This window comes from Podarcis pityusensis (genome assembly GCF_964106645.2).
Source record: "Podarcis pityusensis genome assembly, chromosome: 18".
In the NCBI taxonomy this organism is placed as follows: domain Eukaryota; kingdom Metazoa; phylum Chordata; class Lepidosauria; order Squamata; family Lacertidae; genus Podarcis; species Podarcis pityusensis.
This window is the reverse complement of record NC_138043.1, coordinates 7,867,160-7,882,741: the sequence shown is the minus strand read 5'-3', so window position 1 is coordinate 7,882,741 and position 15,582 is coordinate 7,867,160. Positions and strand designations below refer to the sequence as shown.

At 45.8% G+C, this 15,582-nt stretch overlaps 1 protein-coding gene across 1 annotated transcript in view; it reads left to right on the top strand.

The window, feature by feature from the left end:
• The first annotated feature begins 210 nt into the window (after positions 1 to 210).
• Positions 211 to 15,582, top strand: part of LOC308467272 (scaffold attachment factor B1-like) — a 38,214-nt gene continuing 22,842 nt past the window's right edge. The window contains exons 1-8 of the mRNA XM_080988815.1: positions 211 to 641; positions 5,472 to 5,559; positions 5,991 to 6,055; positions 6,167 to 6,364; positions 6,752 to 6,814; positions 10,269 to 10,296; positions 11,210 to 11,732; positions 12,212 to 12,258. Coding sequence (XP_080844941.1) covers positions 375 to 641; positions 5,472 to 5,559; positions 5,991 to 6,055; positions 6,167 to 6,364; positions 6,752 to 6,814; positions 10,269 to 10,296; positions 11,210 to 11,732; positions 12,212 to 12,258 — 1,279 coding nt within the window. The 5' untranslated portion in view covers positions 211 to 374. The remainder of the gene's footprint in view (positions 642 to 5,471; positions 5,560 to 5,990; positions 6,056 to 6,166; positions 6,365 to 6,751; positions 6,815 to 10,268; positions 10,297 to 11,209; positions 11,733 to 12,211; positions 12,259 to 15,582) is intronic.

The window sequence follows — 15,582 nt, the reverse complement described above, 5'->3', positions numbered from 1 at the left end:
AAGGCTGGCGGCGGCATACAACCGGAAGCAGCCGCTCTAGGAGATGCCCTTCCGCGGGAATCTATGGCGTGTTTCCCCGCCCACCTTCTTACCCGCGCTGCTCTATAGCGAGCGCAGACGTCTCCTCCTCCTCCTCCTCCTCCTCTCCCCCCCACCACCGACGTCCGTGCGCGTCCTCCGCGCGTGCGCACTCGCCCTCTCCTGTTACGGCGTCGTCGTCGTCGGGCCTTCCCGCCATTTTGTCTGACGGGACGCGGCGCCCGCATCTCCCTCCCCCGCCGCGGCGCCCGCTCTTTTCATGAGGGGAAAAGCAGCGGCGGCGCCGCTCCTCCTCCTCCTCCTGCCCTTTCCGTCGAGCTTGGCTTCAAGGCTCCATGGCAGCCGCAGCCGCTGAGGGGAGCGACACCTCGGCTGCGGGGGGGGACGACGCGGCGGCGGCGGCGGCGCTCCTCCTTCCTTCGTGCCCCCTCAGCGCGGGCAAAGCGGCGGGGGCCGCCTCGCCGGCGGCGGGGGCCGCCTCGCCGGCCGGGTCGACGCGTCGCCTGAGCGACCTTCGGGTGATCGACCTCCGGGCCGAGCTGAAGCGCCGCAATTTGGACACCGGCGGCAACAAGAGCGTCCTCCTCGAGCGCCTCCGCAGCGTGAGTTGTGAGGCCGGGGGGGGGGGGAGGCGAGGCTCTTTTCCTCCCTCGTCTGAAAGGGGGGAGTGAAGGCCGGGTTTCGGGGGGGGGGACACGAAAACATGGAAGGGAAGGGGGGGGAGCACAAACCACCATCCCCCCCCGCGCGGTTTCTCGTCCCCCCCCCGTTTGCTTCTGAATAACGGAGAGTGAAAGGAAGCCCCCCCCCCGACGATAATACTGAGACCTCCGGGTATATAGGGCGGTATATAAATCCAAGAAATGAATAAAATATAAACGGGAACATGGAAGGGGGGGGAGTCCAGGTTCTTGCCCCTCCCTCGTATTCCTGTGTGTCTCCCCCCCCCCCGGCATATAAATTCAATGAAAATATAAAATATAAACGGAAACATGGAAAGGGGGGGAGTCCAGTTTCTTGCCCCTCCCTCGTATTCCTGTGTGTCTCCCCCCCCCCCGCATATAAATTCATTGAATAAATAAAATATAAACGGAAACATGGAAAGGGGGGGGAGTCCAGTTTCTTGCCCCTCCCTCGTATTCCTGTGTGTCTCCCCCCCCCGGCATATAAATTCAATGAATATATAAAATATAAACGGAAACATGGAAGGGGGGGGAGTCCAGTTTCTTGCCCCTCCCTCGTATTCCTGTGTGTCTTCCCCCCCCCCGCATATAAATTCATTGAATAAATAAAATATAAACGGAAACATGGAAAGGGGGGGAGTCCAGTTTCTTGCCCCTCCCTCGTATTCCTGTGTGTCTCCCCCCCCCCCGGCATATAAATTCAATGAATATATAAAATATAAACGGAAACATGGAAAGGAGGGGGGAGTCCAGGTTCATTTTCCTATGTGTCTCCCCGCATATAAATTCAGTAAATAAAAAAAAATATATAAACGGAAACATGGAAGGGGGGGGAATGCAGTTTCTTGCTGCTCCCCCCTCCCCCACTTGACTGTGTGTCTCCCCACCACCACCGCCCGCATATAAATTCAATAAATAAAATATAAACGGAAACATAGAAGGGGGGTACAGGTTCTTGCCCCCCTTTTTCCTGTGTGTCTCCCCACCACCACCGCCCGCATATAAGTTCAATAAATTAAAAAAATATAAACGGAAACATAGAAGGGGGGTACAGGTTCTTGCTCCCCCATTTTATTGTGCCTCCCCACCACCACCCACATTTGCTTCTGGGAAAAAGGGTGTTGGGGGGAGGGTTTTTCCTTTTATTTTCCCCTCCCCCCCCCTGCCCTGATTCTTCTTGTTTTTCTAATGGCGCAGCTGTTTTTGTTTTTTCCACCTTGGGGAAAAGGCTACAGATGTGAACTTGTTTTCCATGACGCTGAAGTAAATTGGGGGAGGGGGGAGACCCCCCCTATTTTTTTGTTTTCACACCCGCACATCATCATCATCATTGCTTCGGGGTCCGTAGAGATGTGAAGACACGGGGGGGGGTTGGGGGGATTAATCCTGTTTTTTGTTTTTAAGTTTAAAAAACCGTATATCTCTTTTGAAGCCTTGGGCTCTAGTAATCATAGCAGTAATTTTATCATTTATATGCCGTCCATCTGATATGGGTTGCCCCAGCCACTCCAGGCCACTTCCAACGAAATATCAAAACACAGAAAAACCCTCAGACATTTAAAAATCTCCCTATACATGTTAAATATAAATGCTAACACTGTATTACTGGTTTTTCCTGATGCCCACATCCCTAGTTCCCCTTAAGCAAATGAGAGGTTGTGGGTGTCCCCCTCTCCGATATTTGCTTTGTTTTTACCTTGTGGGGCTCCCTGGGGGGGTGTAAAATATGAATTGTAAACACTTAATATTATTGTTTTCCCAGGTGCTCACATCCCCAGTGCCCCATAAGCAAATGATATGTGGGGAGGGGGACTGTTTATCCCCCTCCCTCACCTATTTGCTTTTGTTTTTTAATCATGTATCTTGCTTGCCACCCTGGGCTCCTTGGGGAGGAGTAAAAATTAAATGATATTCATACTGTGTTGTTGTTATTCCGGACCTTCACATCCATAGTGACCCCTGAAGTAAATAAGATGATGGGTTGGGGGTCATTGAAAGGGGGGTTGAGGGTGGAATGAAGTGGGTGAGATTATGATGATGGGATTTACTGGCGGGATGTGGGGAGAAGGAGGCTTCTAAACGTGGTGCAGCATTAGATGATGGTAACGTAAATGAGATGGAGTTTGCTGGGAAGGGGGCGATGATAATAATGATGGCAGGGTTTGGATTTTGGTGAGGATGGAGAAGATGGTGATGGGATTTTTGGGGGGTGCAGGAGGGAGTCTCCTTTTTATAGAAAACCAGATGACCCGAAAGTAAACGAGGCAGGTTTGGGGTTGCTGCAGGGGGCAGGATGGGATTCAGGAATGGAATCTTAGAGTAGAATGAAGGTGATGGACTTTTGAGGGGGGTCCTAAATGTGGGGTTGGATTATGGCAAATGAGATGAGGGAGTATTGGGGTTTCGGGTAGGATAATGGGAACAAGAGAAGGAATAAAAAAAGAGGGAGAGTTATGGGTTTGGTTTGGGGAGGAAAGTTAGGATGTTGGGCTTTGCTTTCCTGCAAGGGGGAGCCCGAAGTAGACATCTAAATAGGTGATTGGATGATTCAGAAGTAAATATGTGATTGGGGTTCTTTCAGGGCAGCAGGGATTGAGTGGAATCGAAGGAAAGAAGGTGGGGTTAAGGATTGATAACAGTGAAATAATAATTTATTAATTTATTTATACCCCACCCTCCCCAGCCAAGACCGGGCTCAGGGCAGCTAACACCAGGTATAAAAACAATTGATTAAAACACAACTTAAAAACAAGATTAAAATACAACATTAAGATGCAGCCTCATTTCAGTAGAAGCTCAAATCAAAAACTTCTTGGGGATAAAAACGTCAAATCTTCACCAAGGCCAATTATCCAGACTGGTCTTACGTGGGCCCAAAAAAAAGCCAGGGAAGTCCCCAGATGGGAGTTCCATCACAGGAGGAGAAAAGGAAAACGGGAGGGGGGGGAGAGGAGGGGATCAAGCTGATTCCAAGCCAAAGGCCAGGCAGAACAACTCTGTCTTACAGGCCCTGCGAAAAGAAATCAGATCCTGCAGGGCCCTGGTCTCATGAGACAGAGTGTTCCACCAGGCCGGAGCCAGTGTTGAAAAGGCCCTGGCTCTGGTTGAGGATAAACTGACTTTCTTAGGGCCCAGGACCTCTAGGGTGTTGCTATTTATGGACCTTAAGGTCCTCCGCGGGGCATACCGGGAGAGGAGGTCCCGTAGGTACGAGGGTCCTAGGCCGTGAAGGGCTTTAAAGGTCAAAACCAGCAAATTGAATAAGAAAGGATCTTGGTTTCTGTAGGGGGAGAAGATGGGATTGAGGAGTGGAATTAAAAGGAGGGAGAAGGAGGTGGTGTTGGGGTTTGTCAGTTGTGGGACGGGGGGGCTCCTACAGATGGGATCAGATGATGGTGATCCTATGCTGCTTGTCATCCAAGGATCACAAGGCGACTTACAATATAAAAACACAAAAGTTCACACCACAGTAACAAACGAAAACAATACCCGCAATACAGTCATGTGAAGGATGGGAGAGAACTGGGGAGGGGATTCAGGGTCGAATGACAAGATAGAAAGGGAAAATAGGCAGGTTTGGGGGGGAGAGAAGTAGGTTGAATGATGGTGAAGTCAATGAGATGATAAGGAATTGGGTAGAATTAAAGGGAGCAAGGTGCTGGTGATGGGACTGGCTGGGGTGGAGAAGGCTCCATTTAAAAGACAGATTAGATGACCCATAGGTAAATGAGATGAGGGGCGCTGGGGTTGCTGTGGGGTAGATGATGAGAGAATGAGATCATACAGTGAGTGGAATCACAAGGAAGGAGAAAGTAACGAGGGGGTTTGCTATGGGAAGAAGGCGTTTGAAGTTGGGATTGGATGATACTGTACTGAAATAACTGAAATGAAAGGGGGATTGGGGTTGCTCGGGGGGGGGGAGAGGGAGGAAGAAAAAAGAAGTTGGGAGGGGGGAAAGGGAGGAGGGGATTAAGGGGTGGTTTCAAAGGAAAGAAGACAGTGGTGGACATGGGATGTGTTTGTGGCAGGGGTGAGAAGAGAGAAATAGGGAGTGGGAGAAGTGAGGTGGCAAGTAGGAATGGGCTGTGAGGAAGGAAGGCCAGATGATGGGAGGAGGAAGAAAAATGGCATGTTAAAATGGAAAAAACAGAAGGTGCTGTGGGGGTAAAGGTAAAGGGACCCCTGACCATTAGGTCCAGTCGTGACCGACTCGGGGGTTGTTGCGCTCATCTCGCTTTACTGGCCAAGGGAGCCGGCGTACAGCTTCCGGGTCATGTGGCCAGCATGACTAAGCCGCTTCTGGCGAACCAGAGCAGCGCACGGAAACGCCATTTACCTTCCCACCAGAGCGGTACCTATTTATCTACTTGCACTTTGACGTGCTCTCGAACTGCTAGGTTGGCAGGAGCAGGGACCGAGCAACGGGAGCTTACCCTGTCGTTGCGGGGATTCGAACAGCCGCCCTTCTGATCCACAAGTCCTAGGCTCTGTGGTTTAACCCACAGTGCCAACCACGTCCCTTTGCTCTGGGGGTAGGAAGTGGTTAATTGTCCTGAGTAAGAGTGGTGAAATTTAGGGATGCAGTGAAAGGTGTACATCATGAAGACAGAATGAATACTGCCTTTCTTGAATGCAGGGCAGACTTGGCGTTGCTGACCTTCCTTGCAGAGAACCCTACAAAATATGCAAGTAATATAAAATAAGACATTTGCTGTTTCTGAAATGCACACAATCTTTTCTTCCTAACAGACCATTGAGGAAGAAGGGGGAAATCCTGATGAAATTCCTGTGGTGGCCGAGAGCCCTGGCAAGAGAACTCCCAAAAGAACAGTGAAAGGTATGGAATGGCATGGATGTGCTTGCACTCTTGGCCATCTTGCAGATTGAATTTGCTTTTTTATCTTGTGAACAGCTGTTCTCTTTCTAGACCAGCTCGTTAGCGTGTGCAGATTTTGTGCTAGTTTGGATTTTCTGGGTCAGCTATACAAATATTTTATTTAGTTATTTGCAAAATGCGTAGCATGTATAAGTTTGGGCACCTAGATTTAAATGTCTTCCACTTCCCCCACCTCATATCTTTCTCCGTTTATGAGGTGTCTATTAGATTGTAAGACTTGAGGGCAGGGCCTGTGTGTGTGTGTGTGTGTGTGTGTGTGTGTGTGTGTGTCATTCATATATGTGTGTATATGTATGTATGTGTATAAATAAAACTTTGCACAGTGCCTGGAAAACACCTGATGAGCCTCCAATCTGTTTGCTGGTTTTTAGGGCGTAAGCCAGAGGAAGAAGGTGGAGAAGATAACGGGTTGGAGGAAAACTCCAGAGATGAACAGGTAAGGGGAAGGAGAAAAGTGACTTAGTGTTCCTTACAAGCTCTGTTTTCAAGCTACAGGCATTGCAGTTTCCTTTTTTATTTACCCCACCCCACCCCACCCCCTTTACAGGAGGATATTGAAGCAAGTTCAGATAACATCCAGGATATGGATGTGATGGATATTAGCATTTTAGACGAAGCCGAAATAGATAACACCAGTGCTGTTGATTGTGGAGATGACTACAGCTCTGAGAACCTTCTCGACTCTGACAAAGATAACATTGATGCGGAAATGAAAGAACTTCCTGAACAGCTAATGGAAAGCGAGGTCAGTAATTGGTTGGTGGCATCTCCTCTTGTGGTGCAAACCCAAGATTTGTGCTGGTTTAGTGTATGGAAAATTCAGCCCTGCACACCCCAGTCTAATCACTATTCTTCCCTTGGAGTGTTTTTTGTTTTGTTTTGTGGTTCAAACAACACAAGCCCTCTTAACCTTCACAGGTAGTCTCTCTTCCTCACAATGTGTCAACATTGTGTTGCCCACACCTTCACTTCAGAAATTGGAATGTTTGCAAACATTTTGTGGTTCGGTACAGAAAGGAAGGCTGGCTGGTAACAGTTAACTCTTTTTGTGACTTCTTATATCATCGCTTCAAGCACTGGTAGTTCTAAGCATTTTTAGTCTGTAAGGAATACCTTTTTTTCCTTCTCTTAGGAGAATGGTGAAGAACTTGATGATCTGCTTGACGCTACTTCACCTGGTTTAACTGCAGAGAAGGTAATGTACCTGTCTCTTGATCAACACCTGTCAGCTTGATCATATTCTGGAGCCCTGAGCTAGCAAATTACTTTGCTTTAGTTGTTGTAATAGAGACTGTGTTTTGATGTTGGCTTCACCTAATATTTAGCTTCCATGCAAGCCGAATCAAAAGGTTTCTGAGCTCCTCATTTCCTAGTGTGAATGGTAACCTCAGTGCATAAACAGCTGGGACTGATTTAAATCAAGGCAATGTGTTGTACCCAACATTTGTCAATTCAGAATAGACCTGTTGAAATTAAGGCACATGACTAGCAGCCGTGACCATTTGTGACAATAGCTATGAGAGTATAGGAACTTTCAAACTTGGCAAGTTGGCCTGTGCTTCTTTTTTCATTGTTGTTCCTTTCTGCTTCCCTATCTTGACCCAACAGACAATAATGAAATGTTTGTGACTGATAGTTTGAAGCAAGATCTGATAGTGACTACATAAACTAGAGCAGACTATTTTCACAAGGTGAAAATTGCATGTGCCTAACAGGTAAAATTGTAAACATTCATATTTAACAAGCTATCAGATTGGCTTTTCCTTGATATAGAAAGTATCTTATCTCCATTAATCTGGCTGGGGTACCGATTCAGGTTAGAGATTATCTGCAGAGCTAAAATATACAAGCTATCCTCATTTTATGTGGGGGTTACGTTCTGGACCCCCCACGCGTTGGCAAGGCCCATGTAAAGCATTTCGGCACTGCACAATTGTGCATCAATCAGACGTGCATAAATCGGTCGTTGCCTATATTCAACATTATTTACTATTAACCAAATTATTATTCGAGAGAAACTTCTTATCTGGTGTAAGCCATGCTTGAAGTTGGCCAGATAGAATTAACGGATGTGACTAACTCGAATCTATGCTGAATAGAACCCAGTTGGATTGAGCCCTCTATATTTTTTATTGAGTTTTTATTTTCTGTCCTGTTTAAAGCTGGAAGCCGATGGCCAAGAAGGATAATTTTACTTGCCACAGCAAAGATCACATACTTTTATTTTTTCCTGTCTATGCTAATTGTAGAGAGGAACACAAAAAGTAGTAGGACCTCAGAGCCATTGCTGCTTAACTACTGGAAATCTTATTCAGAGATTTATAACAGAAGTTTCCCCACACAATTCATGTAAGTTATAGTATATTCATATCCATAAGGCCTAGAAACATCCACACAGCTTTTAAGTAATAGTCCCGCTTCATTCTACCTTGGTCAGCCCACACCTGGAATCCTGTGTCCAGTTCTGAGCACCACAATTTAAGGATATCCACAAGCTAGAACATGTGCAGAGGAGGGTGACCAAGATGAGGAACAGAACAGTTCAGGGAGTTGGGTATATTTAGCCTTAAGAGGAGACTGATAGCCATTGTCAAATATCTAAAGAGCTGTCACGTGGAAGATGGGTGGGACCCAAACTAAGTTACAAAAAAGAAGATTCCGACTAAACATCAGGAAGAGCTGTTAGACAGTGGAACAGACTCCCAGAAGAGGTGGGGGCTTCTCCTTCCTTGGAGGTTTTTAAGCAGAGGTTGGATGGCCATCTGCCATGGATCCTTTAGTTGGGATTCCTGCGTTGCAGGGGGTTGGACTAAATGACCCTCGGGTCCCTTCCAACTCTGTACAGTGGTGGTGGTGTTTAGTCGTTTAGTCATGTCCGACTCTTCGTGACCCCATGGACCAGAGCACGCCAGGCACTCCTGTCTAGGGTTAGGTACTATACAGTGGTACCTCGGGTTAAGTACTTAATTCGTTCCAGAGGTCCGTTCTTAACCTGAAACTGTTCTTAACCTGAAGCATCACTTTATCTAATGGGGCCTCCTGCTGCCACCACGCCACCGGAGCACAATTTCTGTTCTCATCCTGAAGCAAAGTTCTTAACCCGAGGTACTATTTCTGGGTTAGCGGAGTCTGTAACCTGAAGCGTATGTAACCTGAAGCATATGTAACCCAAGGTACCACTGTACTGTAATTCTATGATTCTGAGCAATTATAACCAGCTTCACAGAAATCGTAGGCTCTTTGGAAACTATAAATTTATTTCACAGCTGTAATAAATTACTGCATTGAATTTGCTTCCTGTATTGGGGACAATAGTTATGGGCCTAAATCCTATCCACAATCTTTGACACACACTCTAGTTTCCATCTCCTAAGCCTGAAATAATTACACATTATACCCTTATTTGCCTCTCCCTCTCCTCCCTCTGTTACTTTTCTAGAGCTAAAACTTAGGTTGGAAGCTTCTTGGGCCTGGGGCCAGTCATGTTTATACTCTATAAAGTAAGGTGTCTAACTTTGTGGCTGTTTTTATGACACTGAAAAATGTAATGTGGGAAACTGGGGAAACCTTTAAAGACTCATGTAACCTTTGTGCTGGGCTTCTTCCTTTGTTGCAACAAATAAACCAGGGGTCAGCAAACTTTTTCAGTAGGGGGGCAGTCCACTGTCCCTCAGACCTTGTGGGGGGGGCAGACTATATTGGGGGGGGGGAATGAAGGAATTCCTATGCCCCACAAATAACCCAGAGATGCATTTTAAATAAAAGGACACATTCTACTCATGTAAAAACACGCTGATTCCCAGACTGTCTGCAGATTGGGCCAGATCCGGCCCCCGGGCCTTAGTTTACCTACCTATGAAATAAACTATCAGGCCTACTGGCTGCTGATTTGCTTCTTTGCTTGGCTGAAGTCTCTTTGTTTTGTGACCGATCAAAGATCTGCGGGGCTAGACTGTAGCGAAGGTGGGAAACGCTTTAAGTAGCAGACCCCAATATTTGTCCTTTTCAGCCATCATTCCTCTGCTGCCTGGGGCTGTTGGTACAGTCATACCGTTTGACTTCCAAAACGTTCAGAAACCAAAGCACAGCTTCTGATTGGCTGCAGGAAGCTCCTGCAGCCAATCGGAAGCCCATCGGATGTTCGATTACAAAGAACGGCCGCAAACCGGAACACTCACTTCCAGGTTTGCGGCGTTCAGGAGCCAAAACATCTGAGTACCAAGGCGTTTGTGATCTAAGGCACGACTGTAGTTGGAAGTTCAACAGCATCTGGAGGGCTACAAGTTCCCTGCAATAGGGTATCGCCTTGCTTGGATTCAACAGTCTATGGTGCAGAACTGTACATATTAATGCATATTATTGCACTTTAATGTAGCACAGGAAGCCCTCAACTTACAGGGGGGTTACATTTTGGAGATTGGCCTTGAAGCAAGAATTTTTAATAGTGAAAACACATTAGGTGCCATGGCAGGTGGGATTGCTGAAGTCTCCCCCCCCCCCCATCATTTTTATTTTAATATTATTTTTTGGCCAAGTGCATAATACTGAGTGTGCACAAGTTAAATGTGCATAGGTTGCGGGCTTACTGTATGACCTACTTCAGGCCTTTTTTTTGCGCCATTTAAAACAACACCCTTTTCTTCTTTCAGGACTTGGGAGAGCAACATTCAGAGCCAGGTACCTTTCGATTAATTTCTTCTTGCTGGTTTTTAAAATGAGGTGGAGAAAAGGCCCAGGACTTTAACTAACTAGACTTCTTACATTACTGAGTAGTCAACAATCGACGTCATTCCAAAGTTCATAAAGATTTTAAACCTACGGTAACCCTTATTGTTAGCTCTGAGAGGTAACGCCTTTCGTTTCGCAGTTGCTTCCTCTAGATCTGAAATGTTCTTTTTTTTTTAAGAGAAAAATAATAATAATTTCTATTTAGCTTCACAAATGCACTAGAAGAAATGTTAGCATCACGTATGAAAGCAAAAGATTTCTACCCGTAGCACAGATTGTAATATATGATTGTGTGATCAGGGAGAATAGTGAAGGCAGTTTAAAAGTTATCATAGGGGAAATACAGTGTTTTTAAGTGAGTTACGGCGTAACAGAAGAAGGAAGACAAGAGGTTCTACATGGAAATTCCATAATACTGTTTCCTTTCTTGGACTTTCACATGTTCACGCCATCAGAAGATGTTCCAGTTGACATGTTGGACCGCCCTGCCTTAAACAAAAAGAGAGAAAGCAATTCAGAATTTGAAATGGAATTTTGTGTTCTTTGATTCATTTCTATTTAAGCCTCTTGGAATTTGGGAAGAACAAACCTCTTGAAGACATGTCAAGAACGAGCCAGAAGGTTTTCATTAAACTAATAGGGTCATTTTCTTCTTCATAACTTATGATCTTGCTATAATAAACCATGTCTAGTTAGCGTTAGGCATTTGAATGTGGTATACCCAAGGGGTTTTCCAATCTCTGTGTAGCCTTAGCCGTTCTCTCAGTGTTAAGTCTGGCAGCCATGCCCATTCCGCATTTGTCTTTGCTGTGTTTCCCTGGTGATTAAACCTTGTGCCATTCTATTCCTGTTAAATCCATAGAAAATGAGAAAATGCTCGACATTTTGGGTGACACTTGTAAATCTGAGCCCCTTAAAGAAGAAGCTCCTGAAGCAGAGCAGGCACAGGAAGAGAATATCTCGTTGCCGGTCAAACAGGAAGCCCAGGAAGAGGAAGACACACTTGCCACTGCCGTCGCTCAGTCGGACGAAGAGCTTTTAGATACGGACAGCCAGTCAGGCCAGGCTGCGGCCAAGAGCGAGGAGGATGAAGCGAAGCACTTAGTGGTAGCGAAAGGGGAGCCGAGCGAAGAGACAGTAGAGGAAGCTAACCTGGACTCTGACTCTTTAGCGGTAGAGAGCAGGTGTGGTGGAGGAGGAGGAGGAGGAGGAGAAGGAAGTGGTGAGAGTAGCAAAGCAGCCCAAACTCTGGAAGCCAGTAGTGAGGAAACTGCGGAGAAGGACGCAGGTTTCCAGGTGGTTAGCCAAGATGCCGAGAAGATGGAAGCCAAGGCTAATTGTGAGGAAGAGTCCTCTGCCCAAGAGGGTGGTGATCAGAACACGAGGTTTGTTTTTTCTCCGTTTTAGACCAGATGCTCTCTTTTTCTTTTTTTAAAAAAAGTCTCGTTGGTCTGTAAGAGATCAGGGTCACTGTTTTTCTTCATATTGGCCTGCAAGCGTACTGAAATTCTGTTACCTTATTATAAAAGCCACCTTTTAGCTTTTGTTTTCCCCCTTCCCCATGTACAATTTAAAAAAAAACCCCCAGAAAGGTTTGATTTCTTTTTTACAACCTTCAGAGGTTGTTTTCTTAAATCTTTGCCTTTAATTGTCTGTAAGCTGTTCTGTCTTTAAGGTTTACTTCCCGTACCTATCTTAGCAAGATGTTTTTCATTGTTGGCTTTTCTTATTTTTATTTTCTTTTTACAACTTAATTCTGGTAGGTATTGAGTTCTAGTGTACTATATATATCTATTATATTAATTTGCCTTATTTTCTTTCCTGATTGGTTTCTCTTTTCTTTTTCTCCTTCTTTCTCCTTTAGTTCTGAGGAGATCAAAGATGAAAAGCCAGTTTCCAAAGAGGAGAAAGGTATATGTTTTTAAATATTGGTGACTGTGCATAGGCAGAACTCAGCCTTCCTTTGATGCTTTTTGATTTATTTATTTAGAATAACGGACATGACTTCGTGTTGGGTTGAAATCACGACAGACGAGTGGCGGGTGTCAAAGGAGAGGCGTCTGCCGGGGCAAGCCCCGGGAACTCTCTTTTATTGAATATTACAAACATTGCCACAGGTGTACTTGTGGCTGATTGGTTGATACAAACACAAAGCATCTTGTTGCTGATTGGTTAACATAGGTACAAGGCGGGAATAACATATGTCCATTTATCATTGATAGATCAAAGGATGAGGAATGGGGCTAGAACTAGACAGGCATGAATCCTCCTAATTAAATTATAACTAAAGATTAATATAACATGACTAAAACAATTACTAATGATTGATCATAACATGAAAGAACATAATAATGAAGTTCCGTAGATGTGGTCAGCTATGCATTAAGAACAGGTCAGGATACACTGTTTCATGAACTCAATGGGAACTGTTCAGAACATTCTCAGACTTATGTGCAGAAGCAGAAGCGAGACTTCCCAGAATGCAAGCGAAAAGAAGCAAGACTTCCCACAATGCCACAGTTATGTGCAGTAAGAGAACTGCAGAAAGAAAACTTCCCTTCAACTTCGTCTTTCTTGACGTGCTTAACGTGAGTCATGCAATAGCCAAAAAAAAAAAAAGTTAATGCAATTCTGGGCTACATCAACAGAAATCTAGTGTCATAGTACTGCTCTATTTTGCCTTGGCTAGACTCCCACCTTGGGTTCTTGGTCCGATTCTGGGAACACTTTACATAGAATATTGGGAAGCTGGAATGTGTGCAGAGGAGGATTATCCGAATGATCAAGGGTCTGGAAACCAAGCCTTATGAGGAACAGTTGAAGGAGTTGGATATGTTTAGCCTTTGGGGAAAAACAGAGAGTTGATAGAAAAGCCATCTTCAGATATCTGAAGGGCTGTCACTCGGAAGATGGAGCAAGCTTGTTTTCTGCTCCAGAGGGGATAGGACTGGGACCAGTGAATTCATATGAAAGAAAAAGATTCTGGCTAAACATTGGAAAGACCTTTCTAACATTAATAGCTGCATGACAGTGAAACGGAACTCCCCTTTACTGGATGTTTTCAAGCAGAGATTGGATGGCCATCTGACAGGGATTCTTTAGCTGTGATTCCTGCATTGGACTTGGAAAGAGACACCAAGGATAATCCAATGCTACAAAAATTCTGTGATTCTACTCGTGAGTATGACTGCAACAGCAACGAAAGATGGCGCAAGCTTCTTCCAGTCACCTAGTACCAGATGAAAATTGTTTATTTTCAGCCGTCAAAGGCCATCATGAAACTGAAATGGAACCTTGGGACCAGATGCATCGTGTCCTAGCTACTGTTGCACACTGAAATATCTAATTTACCTGGCTGCCTTCCCATAATACTAATATGACCAGAAGGAGCCATTCCCAGAGCCCCTGGCCATAACTCACAGAGTTTAGGTGCTGTTTTCCCTGTCTCGAAAGAGGAAGGTTAAGGGCCAAAGCTCAGTGACAGAGCACCTCCTTTGAATGCAGAAAGCCCCAACTCAGTTCATGACATCTCCAGTTGGGGCTGGGATAAACTCCTGGTCTGGAGCCCTGGAAGGCTGTTGCCAGTCAGTGTAGGCAACTCTGAGCTAACTGGACCAACTTCCTATGCCAGGCCTTGCTAAAAAGGAGCTTTGTCCACCCAGTGTGGCTGGGGTATATGGGGGCTTCAAGAGGACAAGTGTATCACCTGTGGAGAAACTGGCCCCCAAAAAGGCATCAGCTGGAAGCGTGGGATCCCCTGGGGAATTTTCAGATCCTGTCAGTTGCTTTCTCTTGCCTCTCTAGATGTTTTCTCTTGAGAGTAGTTGTGCTGTGCCTTATGTTACAGGATTTCTCATTAACTTGGGAAAACTATTAACTCTTTCTTTAACTCACTGTATTTTAACTCACTTTTTTTTTAACTCACTGTATGTAAAAGAAGGGACGCGGGTGGCGCTGTGGGTAAAACCTCAGCGCCTAGGGCTTGCCGATCGCATGGTTGGCGGTTCGAATCCCCGCGGCGGGGTGAGCTCCCGTCTTTCGGTCCCAGTTCCTGCCCACCTAGCAGTTCGAAAGCACCCCTAAGTGCAAGTAGATAAATAGGTACCGCTTTATAGCGGGAAGGTAAACGGCGTTTCCGTGTGCTGCGCTGGTGCTGGCTCGCCAGAGCAGCTTCGTCACGCTGGCCACGTGACCCGGAAGTGTCTCTGGACAGTGCTGGCTCCCGGCCTCTTAAGTGAGATGGGCGCACAACCCTAGAGTCGGACACGACTGGCCCGTACGGGCAGGGGTACCTTTATGTAAAAGATGATGATAATAGTAATAATAGATTGCCCTAAGAAGAAGCCACCTCAGAATAGGCCCTGTTGAATATTTTCCAAGACAATAACGCTCACACACTATCAAAGAGCTTATAACCCACCTACTCTCAGCAGCCAGAAGCATCATAGCCAGACACTGGAGTGACCTGCCAGGAGTGAACATGGACCACTGGTACCAAATTGTATGGGAAACAGCCTTACTAGGAAAGCTAACCAACAGACTGAAACTAACACGGGGACAGATAAAAGAGGATGCCTTCGACCCGGTGTGGGTCCCCTTTATTATGCACATAGCCCAACAACAAGAACCCACCGAGAGCATACAAATTGATATGGGTAACTTGACCTAACAACCCCTTCCCTTTCAGCTGCAATCAACTGAAGGCAGCCCCAGCCTCCCCCTCCCGACCTCTCTCACTGCCAGTGAAAACTAATGAATGGAAAGAGAATCTACCCAAGTGATGCTGACACATAAACCTCACACATAATAAAAGAATGCAAGTTTACCACCACATGTCCCACTACTATCCCCACCTTTCTTCTTCCCCGACCTTATACTGTATACGACATTAACACCTTGCATCAAATGTAAATGACCTGTAGAGAAAATTCTGAAATGGAGACAACGCATGTACAATTGAAACACAAGAAAATCCGTTAATGAAAACTCTTAGAAAGAAAGAAATGGACTCATCAAGCCTGGGAACTCATTCTAGGGGCGAAGTACAAAATGACTTTTGGCCACATCAGTCAAGCCACTTATTCCTCATGGAAGTGGAAGTGACAATGTAGCTATGCCTCCCTCTCATGGGGAAGAGCCTGATTTGGACGCTCTGTGAGTGTGTGTAAGAGAGAGAGAGATCCAGAGACTCAAGTTTTTGAAATTCTGCTCTAGGCTTCCTCCAGAATTCCTCTT